A 19,982-nucleotide genomic window follows, 5' to 3' on the forward strand; every position below is an offset into this window, starting at 1 on the left:
TCCTATTCTCCTTAGCCTTCATCTCGTATCCAGCTCCACACTTCGGGTCTGATTCTTTGCCCGTGAAGCATTCACGTGAAACTCATGGGGAAAAAACAACCAACCAACCCTCTCACATGGAAAAGATTAGGACTCTCTGGCAGTCTCTACCATGTGATTTAGATTACTACGTGGAACTACCCGGCCCAACCTCTGGTTCACCTCTTTTCTCATTGTGCTGACTAATGAACAAGTTATGCTGGCAATAAAGTGAGGCTGCAGAAAGGTGTTCTGTTTTCTCCCAGGCTGGGTTTTGTGTGGGGCTCGTCGTTTGCTGCAGAGGATGATGAAATGATTTAATAAGAACATTTGTTCCTTACATTGAGCTTAAGAGCAAAATGAAACTCATTTTATTTAGTCTATATCTTTGAGATGATAGTGAAGTAATTAATGCATCTGTCTGGGAAGGAAAACACTGATTTCTTTTCAGCTGTTCTTGGAAATGGGGAATAAAGTATGGTGATGTGTAGGTACAGCAGCTATTTATGGGTGCTAACCTTCAGAGGGCAGTGTTTTAACAAAGGTCCTGCCTATCATGGAAAAATGACTCATAGGGCTGCTCTTGTTCCCCCATCAACAGAGGTTGGAAGTAGCTTGACTGCTGTTGACAGAACTAAACCTTATAAGACCCTTTAATAACAGTAATAATAAATAATAATAATATACATGTTTGAAGTGCAAAAATGGCAGTGCTTCACATAAGTTTAAAAAGAAGCCATGGTCCCTGCCCTGAAGACCTTACAGATTTTATAAAAGCAAAGCAAAAGGAGTAGGGAAAGGTGAGATGAAGGTTAAATAGATGTGTACACACATCACCTTACATAGAACGCAAACCATAAACTTTGTGATGATTTTTTAAAGCAGAAACTTAGGGGCAAGAAGGGAGAAGACAGTACAAGAGGAGTAGTCAGCAGTGGGCAGCAAGCAAGGTGGAATTAGACTGTTTGGAGGAACGATTTCAAGAATGGGCATGCTTGGTACACAAGCCAAGGAATGTAGTACCAGGTATTGGGAGCACCATGATAACAGGCAGGGAGGGGAGAGTGGAAGGAAATACAGGGACCGAGACGATGTAAAGATTGGGCAAGCTGGAGAGTAATGGCAAGGGAGTTATAGGCAGGACCAAGCCATACAAAGCCTTACAAAAAAAACCCCCAAAATTTAATTTCAAAGCAAAGACAAAGTTAATTCTGATGGATGTGTGGTATCTATATAACAAGATACAATACAGAGCAGCTTGAGAGTATAGTTTTGGGACTGGGGCAAGCACCAGTTATATTTAGGACAAAATTCTGCCTCTCTTTGCTTCCCCCTATCCCCTTCAAAAGGTAGAAATCAACATGACACAGTGCTAATTTATGTCTGTATTCTGGCTACCCACAACCCTATGCACAACCCCTACTGCACATTATTCCCACCACAAGAAGTAGTAATATATGGAAGCAGTTGTGGAAACACAAGGACTATGGTATGTTCCAACATGGCTGAATAGCACCCTGGAATGACCTTCTACAACCAGAGGTATGGAGAAGCTGTGGAGTGGTATTTCCCCAAGTGTGGAAGGGAGCCAAAATGGGGCAGGGGGATGTGGGGACCATTCTGCCCCACCCACAGTTCCTCGTGTGGCTGTAGATTTACAGACATATGTGAAACAGGAATATGACTCATTGTGATAGGTAAAGAGGAACCTGGAAGGACCAAGATTCTGAGCATCCCACAGAAAAGTTAGCCAGGGATGTCAGTCACCCAAGTCATTTAATATATGTGTATATTCATCTACACATACACGATCTTTTTGCAGTGTTCTAAGAATAGTTTTCTTATGAATTCAAAGTCCTACAAGCTTGTTCAGGGTCTATAATTTGCTTGCTCCCATATATGCACAATCCACCATTAGGGTGGCTGCATGGGGGACTTCCATCGGATTTAATATTTCTTTAGGCCCCAACAAAGCTATATTCAAACATTTCTGTATTTAATTAGGAATAGTTCACCTAAACAATATACAGGAGGGACAAGGTGGGGAGGTAATATATTTTATTGGCTCAACATCCGTTGGGGAGAGAGAGAGAAGCTTTTGTGCTTTCACAGACCTCTTCTTCAACAAAGATACAAGCCAGGAGTGGCAGCTGTGTCCAGAGAGCTGCTAACAAAATGGAATTAACATTCCATCACAAAGAACGAGGAGTATTTGTGGCACCTTAGAGACTAACAAATTTATTTGAGCATAAGCTTTTGTGAGCTAAAGCCCACTTCATTAGATGCATGCAGTGTAAAATACAGTAGGAAGATATATATATATACAGAGAACATGAAAAAATGGGGGTTGCCATACCAACTCTAATGAGAGTAATCGATTAAGATGGACTATTATCAGCAGGAGAAGAAAAAAACACATTTGTAGTGATAATCAGGATGGCCCATTTCAAACAGTTGACAAGAAGATGTGAGTAACAGTATGGGGAAAATTAGCATGGGGAAATAGTTTTTAGTTTGTGTAGTGACTCATACACTCCCAGTCTTTATTCAAGCTTAATTCCAGTTCTGCAGTTTCTTGTTGGAGTCTGTTTTTGAAGATTTTTGTTGAATAATTGCAACTTTTAGGTCTGCAATTGAGTGTCCAGGGAGGTTGAAGTGTTCTCTGACTGCTTTTTGAATGTTATAATTCTTGACATCTGATTTGTGTCCATTTATTCTTTTACGTAGAGACTGTCCGGTTTGACCAATGTACATGGCAGAGGGGCATTGCTGGCACACGATGGCATATATCACATTGGTAGATGTGCAGGTGAACAAGCCTCGGATAGTGTGGCTGATGTGATTAGGCCCTTTGCTGGTGTCTCCTGAATAGATATGTGGACACAGCTGACAAAAGGCTTTGTTGCAAGGATAGGTTCCTGGGTTAGTGGTTCTGTTTTGTGGTGTGTGGTTGCTGGTGAGTATTTGCTTCAGGTTGGGGGGCTGTCTGTAAGTAAGTCCTTGCTGGGTTTCTGAACATTAAACTGCCACCTTGACATGAGATACAATTACAGTATACTCTCAGTCATCCAAAACCCTATAATCCAAACCTCTGCATTATCCAAGTCCCTTCCTTGTCCCCCACCATGAGATACATGCCCTCTACAGCATATATTTCATGCTGGAGGATAATCAAGGGATTTGGATAATGCAGAGAATCGGATAATAGAGCAGAGACCTCCAGCCAGGACGATAAGCAGGAGAAGGGAAATGCTGCACCACTGCTGAATGGCTCCTGCTCCTTCAATTATCTGAACTCCCAATTATGCAAATAAAATCCCCCATTCTATTCAGATAATTGGAAGTATACTGTAGTGCTGTTGGCTCCATGAAGAACTGATTCTTCACCCATTCTTATGTCTGGAGTGAACAGCTTTTAATTCTTTTAAAAATAAATTCATCTAACCAACCTTTCTCCTGTCAACACCACATGAGATCCCTTTTATATATATATATAATAACCGTGAAATCTCTGCTTCCTAGTTCTCATTAATGATGAGAACATCTTTAAGTTTCATTCGTGCTAAATTTCAAAGTGTTATGGTGCCTAGCTTGAAAAAAAACCCCTTTGAAATCAATATACTATATTCTTAAACCTAGCTGAGCTCTTATGCAGTATTTATAGGTACTCTTTAATCTAAATTAATAATTGAGGTCCCCAAGATGACAAAGGAAAAATACTCCTAGAGAAATGGAAGTAAAAAAAAAAACAACTCATAACTTTTAGTTCGTGGTTCTGGGCCTGAGTGTATATTTTGTAAATACAACTCTCCTCGGGCTCAGATTGTAGAAATTTCAAACCTAAAGTTCTAATGGGTGGTTCTGCTCTGACAAGTAACTCTGTACAAACAAGAGAAACAAGGTGGGTGAGGTAATAGCTTTTATTGGACCAACTCCTGTTGGTGAAAGAAACAAGCTATTGAGCTATGCAGAGCTCTTCTTCAGGTCACAAATAGGGTTGCCAACTTCCTAATTCCAGAAAACTGAACACCCTTGCCTGGTCCACTGCCTTCTCTGAGGCCCCGCCCCTTCCTGAGGCTTCACCCCTGCTCACTCCATCCCCCTTCCCTCTGTCGCTTGCTCGCCCCCACCCTCGCTCATGTGCTCATTTTCACTGCAAGGCCCAAACAGGCATATATATTGTTTTGACAGATGTATTATACTAAGTTCAGGTTTAATTTGTTACAGGACGTTAGAGCTGGCAGCAAAATAGTCAAAAAGGGTAATTTTAAAAAAAATGAAATTTCACAACGTTTTTCATGATTCTTTCCCTCCCCTCTTCCCATTTTTTTGTAACCAGCTCCATGTTTTTTGTTCACTAAAGTTACTGTAATTTTGTGTGTGGAATTAGGACCACACATTATCACAGCTACAATGGGTCCATTAAAGGCCCTCTCCTGAAGCCCAAATCCAAATCCATAGAGCACAACCACAGAAATGCACACCTGTCCAGATACCTATATAATTAAATCTGTAGAAACTGACTCTCACACCTACATGCAGATACACACGTGTATTCATGTGTACACCTCTAACATGCACTAACACATGTACTTCCACATTATTTATTAATTACAATGGTTGTTTAGAGCCTAGAGACCCCAACTAAGATCAGGGCTCCAGGGTGGTAGGTGCCGGACATACACATAAAAAGAAAGAGTTTATAATGTAGCTAGACAAAGCTGGGGAGAAATGTACGATACATTGGCTCTTCTGCAATTACTAGTCAACAACATTCACTTTTTAAGAAATAATACATTTCTTTTGGAGTTCCCTTCTCTTTTAAAAACTTGTGATGAAATGAATACACACACATTTTATGTCATCAATTTTTTTTCTGCGCAAGCCAGCAAAAGGAATAAAAGTCAAAGAGGTAGGCTGCAAATTTTATTCACACAGGTATACACACATGTGGCAATACACGCACCTCCCGACACAAAGATACAGTCCCTTACACACATACAGTACATGCACACATTTGCCTACACAGAGACACTTTTTCATACACTTTTCCAAGGGCTGCCTAAATCACCCAGCCAGGAAGGGAGGAGGGTGGGCTGGAGGGGAAAAGATGGGGGCTGGAGGTGGGGTGGAGGGAAGAGGCTGGGGAAGGAAAGAGGCCAAAGATGAGAGCAGGATGGGGGGTGAGAGGGAGCAGTGAAGGAGAGAGGAGGGGCTGTGGGGGAGTATGTGGGGTGGATCGGGATGCAGGGGGAGGCAGAAGGCTATAGGTGCATGAGGATGTGGGGGGCACAGGAGTGTATAGGGACATAATGGCAGTGCAGCAGTGTATGGAGGTGAATGGGGTGCAGGGCTGTAGGGGGTGAGGGACATGGGGGTGGTGGCTCTGGGAGGTGGAGAGGATGGTGGGAGAGCGCTGTAAGGGGTACAGGGCTGGGATGTGGAGGACGGGACGGGACGCAGTGAGGGGGATGGGAGTGCAGGGGGGTTGGGATGGGAAGGGATGCAGTGACGGAGGATGGGGGTGTAGGGCATGACAGGGAGGGATAGAATGACGGGGGATGGGAGGGGGGGGTTGGAACAGGGAGGGATGCAATGAGGGGGACGGGAGTGCGGTGGGGTTGGGGCGGGGAGGGATGCAGTGATGGGGGCGGGAGTGGGGGGGGGTTGCGGCATGGAGAGATGCAGTGAGGGGGTGGGGGTGGGTTGGGACGGGGAGGGATGCAGTGAGGGGGATGGGCGTGCAGGGGAGTTGGGCGGGGAGGGATGCAGTGAAGGAGGATGGGGGGTTGGGGTGGGGAGGGATGCAGTGACGGAGGGATGGAGGTGTGGGGAGGGGGGAACAGGGAGGGATGCAGTGACGAGGGTGAGGGGGTTGGGGCAGAAAGGGATGTAGTGAGGGGGATGGGGGTGCAGCCCCATTCTCAGCACTTGGAGATGGGTATGCACATACCTCGAACTCCTGGGTGCCGGCACTGGGGGACAGACAGACTGTGGTTCGCCGCAGGGCACACGCCGCAGCTCGAGCCCAGCCGCGCGAGGAGAAGAGGGCCGGACAGCAGTGGGAGAGGCGCATGCCACACGACCTCTCAACATCCACCTGCTGCACACTTGTGAGTCGCGCTTATTCTTCCCCTACCCTGAGCCAGCCAAGGGGAGCTGTGCCTGTGGCCGCCCCTAAGGCTAGGAGCTGGACATCCTGGCTGCTTCCCAACCTGGGTGCCACACGGCACGGCAGCTAGCAGGGAGCCTGCCAGCCCTGCTGTGCGGTGCCGCCAATTGGACAGTCAACGGCCCTGGCTGCCAGGACCCCTTTTTGACTGGGTGTTCTGGTCGCAAACCGGACACCTGATCACCGTAGTCACAAACAACGTAACAAACGATACCTTCTTAGTCAACGAACCTGTTCCCTATATGTATCGCAGTCATCGATCAAGCATAGTGACAAAAATAAATATTTACTGCTTTTTACTTCTGTGAACCCTTTAGTACTAACACAGGTAAAGGAATGCAAACTGAAGTCTATTCCTATGTGTGCATCATGTTGATTTCATTTGAATCAGTTTGAAGACAATGAGGGTGAGATTCTGTGCTGCATCTCCAAAAAATGCTTGCAGACCCAGAGAAGGAAGTGTACCCTCCTGGTTCCAGACCACTCTGACGGCTGCAAAGGCCCCCTGTGTAAATTATGGCAGCCTGTATTGGATTGTAAATAAGCAGCACGGCCGGTACCACCCACAATCCTCATAGTGCTACTCACAACATGTCTCTGGGCCAGGGTTTGCAATGGAGCCTGTGAAGGACTGATAAGCCTGTGTCAGGAGAATTATTTCTGGTTGACTGCAGGGCTTTTACAGCCCCTGTCTAATCCACCACTAGTGTTCACGGGCTGTCACAGGACTCACAATCTCACCCTGGGATTCTACAGGTGCATGTGAATGCTTAGTTCAGCCTTAACTGTTATTACTGGTGATGATGTGTGAGAAGGAAAGAATCCATCCTGAATCATTCTGAGTTTCCAGGGCTGGTAGGTAGAAAAAAAAGTTACTTTTAAATTGAGTATGTTTGATGTAGAAATAATTGAGAAACAATAACCAGGGAACCCAACACTAACGTTTTTACATTATTACTTTGCCGAGTAATACCACCTATTCATCTATATGGTCCTTACCACGATGGTAGCTGAGTGTCTCACCAAAATGAATTAATTTATCTTCACAATACTGTATCCATGTGATGCTGGGTTGTACTATTATCCCCATTTCATAGATAGATGGGGAACTGAGACAAAGGGAGACTCAGTGACTTGCCAAAAGTCAGAGAGGAAGTCTATGCCAGAACCAGAAATTAAACCCTAATTTCCTAACTCACAGTTCAAAAGACCATCCTTCCCCCTTTTGCATTTTCTAAGGTTTCAAGTTGCCGAAATTATACCAAATAGGGCTGTAGCTCTGCACCTGCTCATTCAGTGTGCCACGTTCAGTTTATCTCCAAAGGGCACTCTCCGACCTCAGGACCAGGAAGCGAATAAAGCTTCCATTGTCAAAAATAACATTCACTGTATCAATCATGTATAAATGTAAGTATATGATATAGATACTGATTAGCTGTTGGCTGCAGAATAAAGACCCCTTGAAAAAGATATAAATTACAACAAAAGAGGGAGAAAATATAAATACTGTCTAACAGGATGGGATGGAATGGATGGCCCCGAGGACCAGTATTGTGCTAAAGTGCCTTTTACCTACAGGGTACCAGTTCAAATCTAGCCTAGGCTGGTAACAGCCATATGTTGTGACTAGGCCTGCCAATTAATTGCAGTTAACACCTGCAATTAACTGAAAAGATAATTAACATGTTAATTTCATACCTCTGGGTGGAGAGGGAGGCATTGGTGGCAATGGGGTTGAAGAAGCCCAAGTCCACAGCTCTGCAGGGTGGGGGAGAAGGGGCCCAAACCTGCAGCTCAGCGGGTGGGGCTGGAGCCGTGTGGCCCAATGGAAACTGGAGTCCCGAGGGAGACTGGAGCCCCAGAGCGGCTGGAGCCCAGCCCCGTGGGCCCCAAGCCGTGTACCCTGAGGGGGGCTGGAGCCCCACAGCGCACACCCCGGGGGGGGGGGGGGGGCTGAAGCGCAGCGCCCTGAGCCTATATTTGAAACAATAGAAAATGTCCAAAAATATTTAAATAAATGGTATTCTATTATTAACAGTGCGATTAAAACTGTGATTTTTAATCGCTTCACAACCTTAGTTGTGACTCTATAAATTAATAGTGTAAATAAAGTTCTTATTTGTCCACATTATAACTGACATCTATTTTCACCCTTGTTAGAAAAACCAGCATATCTGAAGACCTAAGTTACCCTTCAGAACCAGGATGAGACATATTGACAGGATGGCATAGGTTAGCGAATGTCTGGTTATTTCCAGGGGTATTTTGTTTGAATAATCTCATAAGCAGAGTTTAAAATTTGCTTTCAAATAAAAATCTGTCATGTGATCTGATGACATCAGCGATCATCCCATTCACTGAACAAACTCGAAACCCTGGTGCTTGCATAGCACCTGTTCTATGCGTACAAGCCTTTGCTCTCCCAGTTGCCAAGGCAGCACCTTCCGCTTGCAATAAATGTTGTTTTAGAACCTCCTATAAAGATTTTTAAAAGGTCACTTTACAAATGAGTAACATGCCGTAACTACCTGCTTGAATATCCTTCACAGTCACACCTACCCAGCTCTCTCTCTTTCTTTCTCTCTTTTCTCAATCTCTAGCTTCCCACAGCCTGTGTCCCCTGCCTCCCCCTTCCATTCCTCTATTTAATACTGGTTTGTTCACAGGTTTTGCCATCCCTGTCCCCCCCATATTAGAGCACCAGTCTAGGGCCTCAGCTACACACCCCTCCCTCCCTCCAACCATCCCTTCCCAGCTCCCCCTTCTTTGCTTCCTCTGGCCCCTCTCTTCCCAGCTTCCCCTACCCCTGCCTTCCCACGTCCACCTCCTCCGCTCACTCTGCTCCTTGCCTCTACCCCTCTTCCCAGTTCCTGTTCCTCTGTCCCTCCCTTCCCAGCTCTCCCTCTCTCAACTAGGGTTGCCAACTTTCTACTTGCACAAAACCGAACACCCTTGCTCTGCTCCCTGCCCTGGCCCTTCTCCAAGGCCCCACCACCTGCTCACTCCATCCCCCTTCCCCCCCCACCATCACTCGCTCTCCCCACCCTCACTCACTTGCTCATTTTTACCAGGCTGTTTCAGGGGGTTGGGGTGTGTGTGTGGGGGGGGTGAGGGCTCCGGCTGGGGGTGTGGGCTCTGCGGTAGGGCTGGGGATGAGGGGTTTGGGATGCAGGAAGGTGCTCCGGGCTGGGACCAAGAGGTTCAGAGCATAGGAGGGGGATCAGGTCTGGGGAAGGCAGTTGGGGCATGGGGGTGAGGGCTGCAGATGGGGGTGCAGGCTCTGGGGTGGAGCTGGGGATGAGGGATTTGGGGTGCAGGAGGGTGCTTTGGGCTGGGATCAAGGGGTTTGGAGCGTGGGAGGGGAATCAGGGCTGCAGGATGTTACAAGATTTGCCTGTTACTTTGGGGTACACTCATTTATTAGGGTTACTCTTCTTGGGGGGGGTCTGTAATTCTATCAATGTACTACTTGTGTCACTTGTGTTTTCATATGGAGCTCTACTTCTCCCTTCTGCAAGTCCCCTCCCAATGGAGCTATCCTGCAGGACCTAGGTTCCCCAGGACTGGGTTCCTCCCACCCCAGAATCAAAGGAACACAAACACACACATACACACACTAACAGAGCAAGCACTCTCAAGCTGACCCCTTATATGTCCCTGGACTCAACAGGCTGGGCCAAGCAGCACTTTCAAGCTGCCACCCTTATATGCCACAGGTACCACACTGGAATAGAGAAAGCCTGAGCAGACTGGGTCAAACAGCACTTCCAGGCTGCCACCCTTATATGTCCCAGGTTCAGCATGTCCCTATCCCCACTTCCACGTTATGATTGTTCTGGTAGTAACCCACTTGATGAGCAAACCCCACAGTATTTTGGGGCGCTATAGGGATCTTTAGCTTAGGTAAGAGAAGCGTTGCTGCAGAGTAAATGGAGAAGCCAAAAACACAAAAGAGTAAAGTTCAGAGAGAGAGAGAAGGAAGGAAGCAACCAGCTTAACCATAAAAGTTATTTATTGAATAACAATAATAACCACACAAGGGGAGCCAAACAAACATAACAGTTACATTATTACAGATTACAAAAGTCAGATATAGAAAACTATACCTGATCACACAAGTCAGGGTTAAAAAAAAAAGTTATACCTGAGGTAGAAAAGAAAACAGAGAGAGAGAGAGCTGGGGTCTCACCACTCCACGAAGATTGAACTGGTCGGGGTTCCCAGGTGCTGGTGGTAGTTCAGGGCCCTGAGTGCTGGAGCCAGGCTGAGCCCCCAGCATGATCGGTCAGAAGATGAAGTCCCAGTGCAACTCATACAGAGTTTGGATCCAGGCATCAGAACACTTACTTGAGCGTGGGTAGGGGTTTTTGTAGGGAACAATGGTTCAAGGGAGAACACTAGATTTGTTTATGGATAAACTGATGACTCAAGGGTTTTCCTTAGGCTAGACAATAGGAACTGATCATTACTGGCTATGGGTAATATTCCTTCAAGGGAGCTCACAATGTAATTAGGTAGCTTCCGTATTTGGCTATCAACCAAGGATTCATTACTAGAATTGGTCTGATAACTGCTGAGCTGAGTTTGTGCAGGTGTAGGTTCACTAACATCTGGAGCAGAGATGCCCCATCATTCAATGCTTCCCTGCTTTTCTGGTCTCAGAGTTCAGCGAGGTTCTTGCCTTGGAATCTCTGTTCTCCATTCTGTATGCTAATAGAGATGCCTCCCTGTCCCATCTTTGATGCAGATGAGGCTAGGGGAGTTGCCTTAATCCTGTCACCCTTGTCAGGAGGCATTTAGGTGTGTCTCCCACCGCCTTTTCATTGCTTTCTGTAAATCTTTCTTCTGATCAGTTTTGGTTCAAGCAGAGGCTGGGGGCGTCCTTCATGAGTCAGACAGGCTGGATACTGCACCTTGGTTCCCCAACAACACAGAGCTGACTGCTATCAGGGAGGGGATCAGGGCTGCAGGCCCTGTGCACGCTTACCTCCGGCAGCTCCACGATTCCTGGCCAATAGGAGCAGTGAAGTTGGCACTTCGGGTGGTGGCAGCGCACAGAGCCTCCTGGCTGCCCCTATGCATAGGAGCCAGAGAGGGGACATGCTGCTGCTTCCAGGAGCTGCAGCAAGCAGGGAGCCTGTCTTACCCCTGTTGCGCTGCCGACTGGACTTTTAACAGCCCAGTCAGCAGTGCTGACCAGAGTCGCAAGGGTGCCTTTTCGACCAGGCGTTCTGGTCGAAAACTAAACATCTGGCAGCCTGACTCTCAACCTCTCCCTTTCCAGTTCCCCCTCCTCTCCTTCCTCTGTCCCCTCCCACCTCCCCCTCGCCAAACCCTCCTTCTCCAGCTCCTCCTCCTTCCTCTGTCCCCTCTCCCCTCCCAGCGCCCCCTCTCTCAGCCCTCCAGCCCCAGTTCCCCCTCCTCTCCTTCCTCTGCCCCCTCCTCTCCCAACCCTCCCTCCCCAGCTCCCCCTCCTTCCTCTGTCGCCTCCTCTCTCAGATCCCCCTCTCCCAACCCTCCCGCAGCTCCCCCTCATTCCTCTGTCCCCTCTCCCTTCCCAACTCCCCCCTCCCAACCCTCCCCCAGCTCCCCTCCTTCCTCTGTCCCCTCTCCCTTCCCAACTCCCCCCTCCCAACCCTCCCCCAGCTCCCCGTCCTTCCTCTGTCCCCCTCCCAACCCTCCCCCAGCTCCCCCTCCTTCCTCTGTCCCCCTCCCTTCCCAACTCCCCCTCTCCCAACCCTCCCCCAGCTCCCCCTCCTTCCTCTGTCCCCTCTCCCTTCCCAGCTCCCCCTCTCCCAACCCTCCCCCAGCTCCCCCACCTTCCTCTGTCCCCTCTCTCTTCCCAGCTCCCCCTCTCCCAACCCTCCCCCAGCTCCCCCCCTTCCTCTGTCCCCTCTCCCTTCCCAGCTCCCCCTCTCCCAACCCTCCCCCAGCTCCCCCCCTTCCTCTGTCCCCTCTCCCTTCCCAGCTCCCCCTCTCCCAACCCTCCCCCAGCTCCCCCCCTTCCTCTGTCCCCTCTCCCTTCCCAACTCCCCCTCTCCCAACCCTCCCCCAGCTCCCCCTCCTTCCTCTGTCCCCTCTCCCTTCCCAGCTCCCCCTCTCCCAACCCTCCCCCAGCTCCCCCCCTTCCTCTGTCCCCTCTCCCTTCCCAGCTCCCCCTCTCCCAACCCTCCCCCAGCTCCCCCTCCTTCCTCTGTCGCCTCTCCCTTCCCAGCTCCCCCCTCCCAACCCTCCCCCAGCTCCCCCCCTTCCTCTGTCGCCTCTCCCTTCCCAGCTCCCCCCTCCCAACCCTCCCCCAGCTCCCCCCCTTCCTCTGTCGCCTCTCCCTTCCCAACTCCCCCTCTCCCAACCCTCCCCAGCTCCCCCTCCTTCCTCTGTCCCCCTCCCTTCCCAGCTCCCCCTCTCCCAACCCTCCCCCAGCTCCCCCTCCTTCCTCTGTCCCCTCTCCCTTCCCAGCTCCCCCTCTCCCAACCCTCCCCCAGCTCCCCCTCCTTCCTCTGTCCCCCTCCCTTCCCAACTCCCCCTCTCCCAACCCTCCCCCAGCTCCCCCCTTCCTCTGTCCCCTCTCCCTTCCCAACTCCCCCCTCCCAACCCTCCCCCAGCTCCCCCTCCTTCCTCTGTCGCCTCTCCCTTCCCAACTCCCCCCTCCCAACCCTCCCCCAGCCCCCCCTTCCTCTGTCGCCTCTCCCTTCCCAGCTCCCCCTCTCCCAACCCTCCCCCAGCCCCCCCCTTCCTCTGTCGCCTCTCCCTTCCCAGCTCCCCCTCTCCCAACCCTCCCCCAGCTCCCCCTCCTTCCTCTGTCGCCTCTCCCTTCCCAGCTCCCCCTCTCCCAACCCTCCCCCAGCTCCCCCTCCTTCCTCTGTCCCCTCTCCCTTCCCAGCTCCCCCTCTCCCAACCCTCCCCCAGCTCCCCCTCCTTCCTCTGTCGCCTCTCCCTTCCCAGCTCCCCCTCTCCCAACCCTCCCCCAGCTCCCCCTCCTTCCTCTGTCCCCTCTCCCTTCCCAGCTCCCCCTCTCCCAACCCTCCCCCAGCTCCCCCTCCTTCCTCTGTCCCCTCTCCCTTCCCAGCTCCCCCTCTCCCAACCCTCCCCCAGCTCCCCCCCTTCCTCTGTCCCCTCTCCCTTCCCAACTCCCCCTCTCCCAACCCTCCCCCAGCTCCCCCCCTTCCTCTGTCGCCTCTCCCTTCCCAGCGCCCCCCTCCCAACCCTCCCCCAGCTCCCCTCCTTCCTCTGTCCCCTCTCCCTTCCCAGCTCCCCCTCTCCCAACCCTCCCCCAGCTCCCCCCCTTCCTCTGTCGCCTCTCCCTTCCCAACTCCCCCCTCCCAACCCTCCCCCAGCTCCCCCTCCTTCCTCTGTCCCCTCTCCCTTCCCAGCGCCCCCTCTCTCAGCCCTCCAGCCCCACTTCCCCCTCCTCTCCTCTCCTCTCCTCCCTCTGTCGCCTCCAGTCCCAGCTCCCCTGCCCCCCTTCAGGGCTCCCAGCAGGGAGGAGCTTCTGCGAGCGAGTGCTCCTCGCGGGGCCGTGACATCACCGCCGCCCTCGCCGTGACGCCCGCCTCCCCCGCGAGGATCCTCGCCCCTCATTCCCGCCCCGCCCTCCTCAGACCAGACACCCCGCGGCAGCCTGCAGACAGGGAGAGGGGCAGGGCGGTGCGGGGCTGCCAAGCGGATGGCGTCACTGCGGGGGAGGGAGGGGCGACGAGCGGGGGCGTGGCCTTGGCGGGTGACAGAGGGGCGGGGCGGCGCGGCCCAGGGGTGCCCGCGCGAGGCGAGCCGTTTCGCTCAGTGCGCGAGCAGCGGCCGGGTGGAGCGCGGCGCGGCGCGGCCTGTCAGGCAGGCGCGGACCGAGGAGGGGACTGCGGAGAGTAGACGCCGGCGGAGGTCGCAGCGGCCCGGCCAGCGCTGCTCGCGGCGTGCGCGGCCCCGGGGAGGGGATGGCGCTACTGGCCCTGGCCTTGGACGGACTCGCCATCTTCGGGCTCATCCTCTTCGTCGTGCTGTGGCTCATGCATTTCATGTCCATCATCTACACGTAAGTGCGGCCGCGGGGCTGGGCCGGGGTCCTCGCCGCTTCCCCCGGGGCGGCGCCGCCCAGCAGCGAGGGGGGCTCGGCCCGACCGCCTGCCCCTGGGAGCTGAGGTGGACTCGCCGCAGCTCGCTCGCCGCTCCCCGGCCCGGTAGCGAAAGGGCGGGGGCATTGCTGGATGATTCACTTCCCTCTGGGGAGCGTCGTTTGCCTATCGCCTGGGCAGCCTCCCTTTCCCGGTTGGCGGGGAACCGTTCTGCCCTGCCCTTCACCCGCCCCCCACCTAACCTCCCCCACCGGCACATCCACACGCCCCCGACACCTGGCTCCCCTGAGCCGGACCCGCCCCCCACCTAGCCCCCCCCCGACACCTGGCTCCCCTGAGCCGGACCCGCCCCCCACCTAGCCCCCCCCCCGACACCTGGCTCCCCTGAGCCGGACCCGCCCCCCACCTAGCCCCCCCCCCGACACCTGGCTCCCCTGAGCCGGACCCGCCCCCCACCTAGCCCCCCCCCCGACACCTGGCTCCCCTGAGCCGGACCCGCCCCCCACCTAGCCCCCCCCCCCGACACCTGGCTCCCCTGAGCCGGACCCGCCCCCCACCTGGTCCCCTCCCCCCGACACCTGGCTCCCCTGAGCCGGACCCGCCCCCCACCTGGTCCCCTCCCCCCGACACCTGGCTCCCCTGAGCCGGACCCGCCCCCCACCTGGTCCCCTCCCCCCGACACCTGGCTCCCCTGAGCCGGACCCGCCCCCCACCTGGTCCCCTCCCCCCGACACCTGGCTCCCCTGAGCCGGACCCGCCCCCCACCTGGTCCCCTCCCCCCGACACCTGGCTCCCCTGAGCCGGACCCGCCCCCCACCTGGTCCCCTCCCCCCGACACCTGGCTCCCCTGAGCCGGACCCGCCCCCCACCTGGCCCCCTCCTCCCGACACCTGGCTCCCCTGAGCCGGACCCCCCCCCACCTGGCCCCCCCCCCCCCTGCCCCCCCCCGACACCTGGCTCCCCTGAGCCGGACCCCCCCCCCACCTGGCCCCCTCCCCCCGACACCTGGCTCCCCTGAGCCGGACCCCCCCCCCACCTGGCCCCCTCCCCCCGACACCTGGCTCCCCTGAGCCGGACCCGCCCCCCACCTGGCCCCCTCCCCCCGACACCTGGCTCCCCTGAGCCGGGCCCGCCCCCCACCTGGCCCCCTCCCCCCGACACCTGGCTCCCCTGAGCCGGACCCCCCCCACCTAGCCCCCCCCCCCGACACCTGGCTCCCCTGAGCCGGACCGCCCCCCACCTAGCCCCCCCCTCGACACCTGACTCCCCTGAGCCGGACCCGCCCCCCACCTGGCCCCCTCCTCCCGACACCTGGCTCCCCTGAGCCGGACCCGCCCCCCACCTGGCCCCCTCCTCCCGACACCTGGCTCCCCTGAGCCGGACCCGCCCCCCACCTGGCCCCCTCCTCCCGACACCTGGCTCCCCTGAGCCGGACCCGCCCCCCACCTGGCCCCCTCCTCCCGACACCTGGCTCCCCTGAGCCGGACCCGCCCCCCACCTGGCCCCCTCCTCCCGACACCTGGCTCCCCTGAGCCGGACCCGCCCCCCACCAAGCCCCCCCAACAGCTGGCTCCCCTGAGCCGGAGCCGCCCCCCCACCAGCCCTCTGACACATCGACCCCCCCCCCCCCGACACCTGGCTCCCCTGAGCCGGACCCGCCCCCCACCTAGCCCCCCCCCCCGACACCTGGCTCCCCTGAGCCGGACCCGCCCCCCACCTAGCCCCCCCCTCGACACCTGGCTCCCCTGAGCCGGACCCGCCCCCAACCTAGCTCCCTCCTCCCGACACCTGGCTCCCCTGAGCCGGACCCGCCCCCCACCTGGCCCCCTCCTCCCGACACCTGGCTCCCCTGAGCCGGACCCGCCCCCCACCTGGCCCCCTCCTCCCGACACCTGGCTCCCCTGAGCCGGACCCGCCCCCCACCTGGCCCCCTCCTCCCGACACCTGGCTCCCCTGAGCCGGACCCGCCCCCCACCTGGCCCCCTCCTCCCGACACCTGGCTCCCCTGAGCCGGACCCGCCCCCCACCTGGCCCCCTCCTCCCGACACCTGGCTCCCCTGAGCCGGACCCGCCCCCCACCTGGCCCCCTCCTCCCGACACCTGGCTCCCCTGAGCCGGACCCGCCCCCCACCAAGCCCCCCCAACAGCTGGCTCCCCTGAGCCGGAGCCGCCCCCCCACCAGCCCTCTGACACATCGACCCCCCCCCCCTCCCCCGACACCTGGCTCCCCTGAGCCGGACCCGCCCCCCACCTAGCCCCCCCCCGACACCTGGCTCCCCTGAGCCGGACCCGCCCCCCACCTGGCCCCCTCCTCCCGACACCTGGCTCCCCTGAGCCGGACCCGCCCCCCACCTGGCCCCCTCCCCCCGACACCTGGCTCCCCTGTGCCGGACCCGCCCCCCACCTGGCCCCCTCCCCCCGACACCTGGCTCCCCTGAGCCGGACCCGCCCCCCACCTGGCCCCCTCCCCCCGACACCTGGCTCCCCTGAGCCGGACCCGCCCCCCACCTGGCCCCCTCCCCCCGACACCTGGCTCCCCTGAGCCGGACCCGCCCCCCACCTGGCCCCCTCCCCCCGACACCTGGCTCCCCTGAGCCGGACCCGCCCCCCACCTGGCCCCCTCCCCCCGACACCTGGCTCCCCTGAGCCGGACCCGCCCCCCACCTGGCCCCCTCCCCCCGACACCTGGCTCCCCTGAGCCGGACCCGCCCCCCACCTGGCCCCCCCCCCCCGACACCTGGCTCCCCTGAGCCGGACCCGCCCCCCACCTAGCCCCCCCCCCCCGACACCTGGCTCCCCTGAGCCGGACCCGCCCCCCACCTAGCCCCCCCCCGACACCTGGCTCCCCTGAGCCGGACCGCCCCCCACCTAGCCCCCCCCTCGACACCTGGCTCCCCTGAGCCGGACCCGCCCCCCACCTGGCCCCCTCCTCCCGACACCTGGCTCCCCTGAGCCGGACCCGCCCCCCACCTGGTCCCCTCCTCCCGACACCTGGCTCCCCTGAGCCGGACCCGCCCCCCACCTGGTCCCCTCCTCCCGACACCTGGCTCCCCTGAGCCGGACCCGCCCCCCACCTGGCCCCCTCCTCCCGACACCTGGCTCCCCTGAGCCGGACCCGCCCCCCACCAAGCCCCCCCAACAGCTGGCTCCCCTGAGCCGGAGCCGCCCCCCCACCAGCCCTCTGACACATCGACCCCCCCCCCCGACACCTGGCTCCCCTGAGCCGGACCCGCCCCACACCTAGCCCCCCCCCCGACACCTGGCTCCCCTGAGCCGGACCCGCCCCCCACCTGGCCCCCTCCCCCCGACACCTGGCTCCCCTGAGCCGGACCCGCCCCCCACCTGGCCCCCTCCCCCCGACACCTGGCTCCCCTGAGCCGGACCCGCCCCCCACCTGGCCCCCTCCCCCCGACACCTGGCTCCCCTGAGCCGGACCCGCCCCCCACCTGGCCCCCTCCCCCCGACACCTGGCTCCCCTGAGCCGGACCCGCCCCCCACCTGGCCCCCTCCCCCCGACACCTGGCTCCCCTGAGCCGGACCCGCCCCCCACCTAGCCCCCCCCACCTCCAACACCTGGATTCCCTGAGCCGGACCCGCCCCCCATCTAGCCCACCCTCCCAGACACCTGGCTCTCCTGAGCCGGACCCGCCCCCCACCTAGCCCCCCCAACAGCTGGCTCCCCTGAGCCGGAGCCGCCCCCCCACCAGCCCTCTGACACATCGACCCCCCACCCCGACACCTGGATCCCTTGAGCCGGACCCGCCCCCCATCTAGCCCCCCCCCCCGACACCTGGCTCCCCTGAGCCGGACCCGCCCCCCACCTAGCCCTCCCCCCGCACATCAACCCCCCCCCCCCGACACCTGGCTCCCCGAGTCGGACCCGCCCCCCCACCCAGCCCTCCGACACATCGACCCCACCCGACACCTGGATCCCCTGAGCCGGATCCGCCCCCCATTTGCCCCCCCCGACACCTGGATCCCCTGAGCCAGATCCGCCCCCCACCTAGCCCCTCTCCTGCACATCGACCCTCCCCTCGACACCTGGCTCCCCTGAATCGGACCCGCCCCCCACCCTGCCCTCCGAGAAATCGATCCCTCTTGACACCTGGATCCCCTGAGCCGGACCTGCCCCCCACTTAGCCCCCCCGACACATGGAGCCCCCTGAGCCAGCCCCGGCCCCCCCACTTAGTCTCCCCAACATGAACCCCCGAGCTGGCCTCCCGATGTTTGGATCCTCAGAAGTCAGACCCGCCTTCCCACCTAGCTCCCCACTCCAACCCATGGATTCCCCATAAGCCGGACCCCCCTCCCTGCACACATGTGACTTGGATCCCCCGAGCTGCACCATCCCCAGCCTGCCCCCTCCTGACACCTGAACCCCCTTGAACCTGACAGCCCCCTTTACATGCCCTCCCCGAGCTGTCTGCCTATTGACACCTAACACATGCACACCCATGATACGTGCACACGTGTAACCCTGCTGCTACACCTGCCCTTTCATAAGATATACACACACACCAGTGAGTCTGCTCTCATTGTTTACACACACTTTAGCCTACACCTGCAGAATACACACTCACCCACCCACACACACCCATAAGCCTGCCTCTTCTTGCCCTAACACATCTCAATTGTTAAATATGTGAGTTTGCCTTTTGTTTGGGGCTCTATTCCATGCAACTCTTGGCCTTCGCCACCGTACTTTCCTTTCTTATGTACTGACCTTACAGTGATAGGCATGTGATTTTTCATTCTCTTGTTTTGTTGTTGTTACATTTAAAATTTTTGTTTGGTGGCATAGCCTTGTGGCAGGAACCTTTGGTTTCTTGTGTGGGTCTCTTGGGGACAGCAGTCATAAAATGTTATGTTGAGTATTCTTTAGAAGGATGCAAACAGCAGCTCAGTCTTAAATAGCACACAACATTGAACAGTCTTAATTTTAGTGGTATGTACACTGACAAGGTTTCTCAAGATAACTTATAATGGCAGGTGGAATGAATACTGGTCTGGATCTGCCTAGATAACTAGCTCTGAAGAGAAGAGGTGCTTAAAAAGAGCTGCCTGCTACTGTTTATTTCCTTTTTATTATTATTATTATTTATTATTATGATTGACCAAGCATTTTTGTTGGGGCTTTGTGCAGAAATTGATGTGTGTATGTAAAACAGGGGAGAGAAAATTAAGAGATCGGTTCCTTTTGAATGCAATCAAATTATTGTTCAAATAAAAGTCCAAATTTACCTTATAATGACTGCAGCAATGTATTGGTTACTGCAGTTAGATTTTCCTATAGCTGTTGTAAAATATACTGTAAGAGAGTATCAAAGGTTCTGATGGTAGTAAATGATGCAAGTGTTCTTTTCTTGTTTTTGTTTCATGTTTTGTGATGTTTGTGCCATCAAGGACTCCTATTTTGCTCACTCAGCCACACCACAGTTAGTTGTCTGGGGTAAAATCCTGGCCTCGGTGAAATCAGTGGCAAAATTCCCATTGACTGCAGTGTGGCCAGGATTTCATTTCTGGCTGACTGAATTATGAAAACCCTCATAGAATCATAGAATATCAGGGTTGGAAGGGACCTCAGGAGGTCATCTAGTCCAACCCCCTGCTCAAAGCAGGACCAATCCCCAATTTTTGCCCCAGATCCCTTCAAGGCCCCTTCAAGGATTGAACTCACAACCCTGGGTTTAGCAGGCCAATGCTCAAACCACTGAGCTATTCCTCC

At 56.3% G+C, this 19,982-nt stretch overlaps 1 protein-coding gene across 1 annotated transcript in view; it reads left to right on the plus strand.

Moving 5' to 3' along the window:
* The first annotated feature begins 13,953 nt into the window (after positions 1–13,953).
* UGCG (UDP-glucose ceramide glucosyltransferase) overlaps positions 13,954–19,982 on the plus strand; it is a 37,294-nt gene continuing 31,265 nt past the window's right edge. Inside the window, exon 1 of the mRNA XM_077817779.1 lies at positions 13,954–14,216. Within this exon, the coding sequence (XP_077673905.1) occupies positions 14,119–14,216 (98 nt within the window). The 5' untranslated portion in view covers positions 13,954–14,118. The remainder of the gene's footprint in view (positions 14,217–19,982) is intronic.

This window comes from Eretmochelys imbricata, chromosome 5, assembly GCF_965152235.1.
Source record: "Eretmochelys imbricata isolate rEreImb1 chromosome 5, rEreImb1.hap1, whole genome shotgun sequence".
In the NCBI taxonomy this organism is placed as follows: Eukaryota; Metazoa; Chordata; order Testudines; family Cheloniidae; genus Eretmochelys; species Eretmochelys imbricata.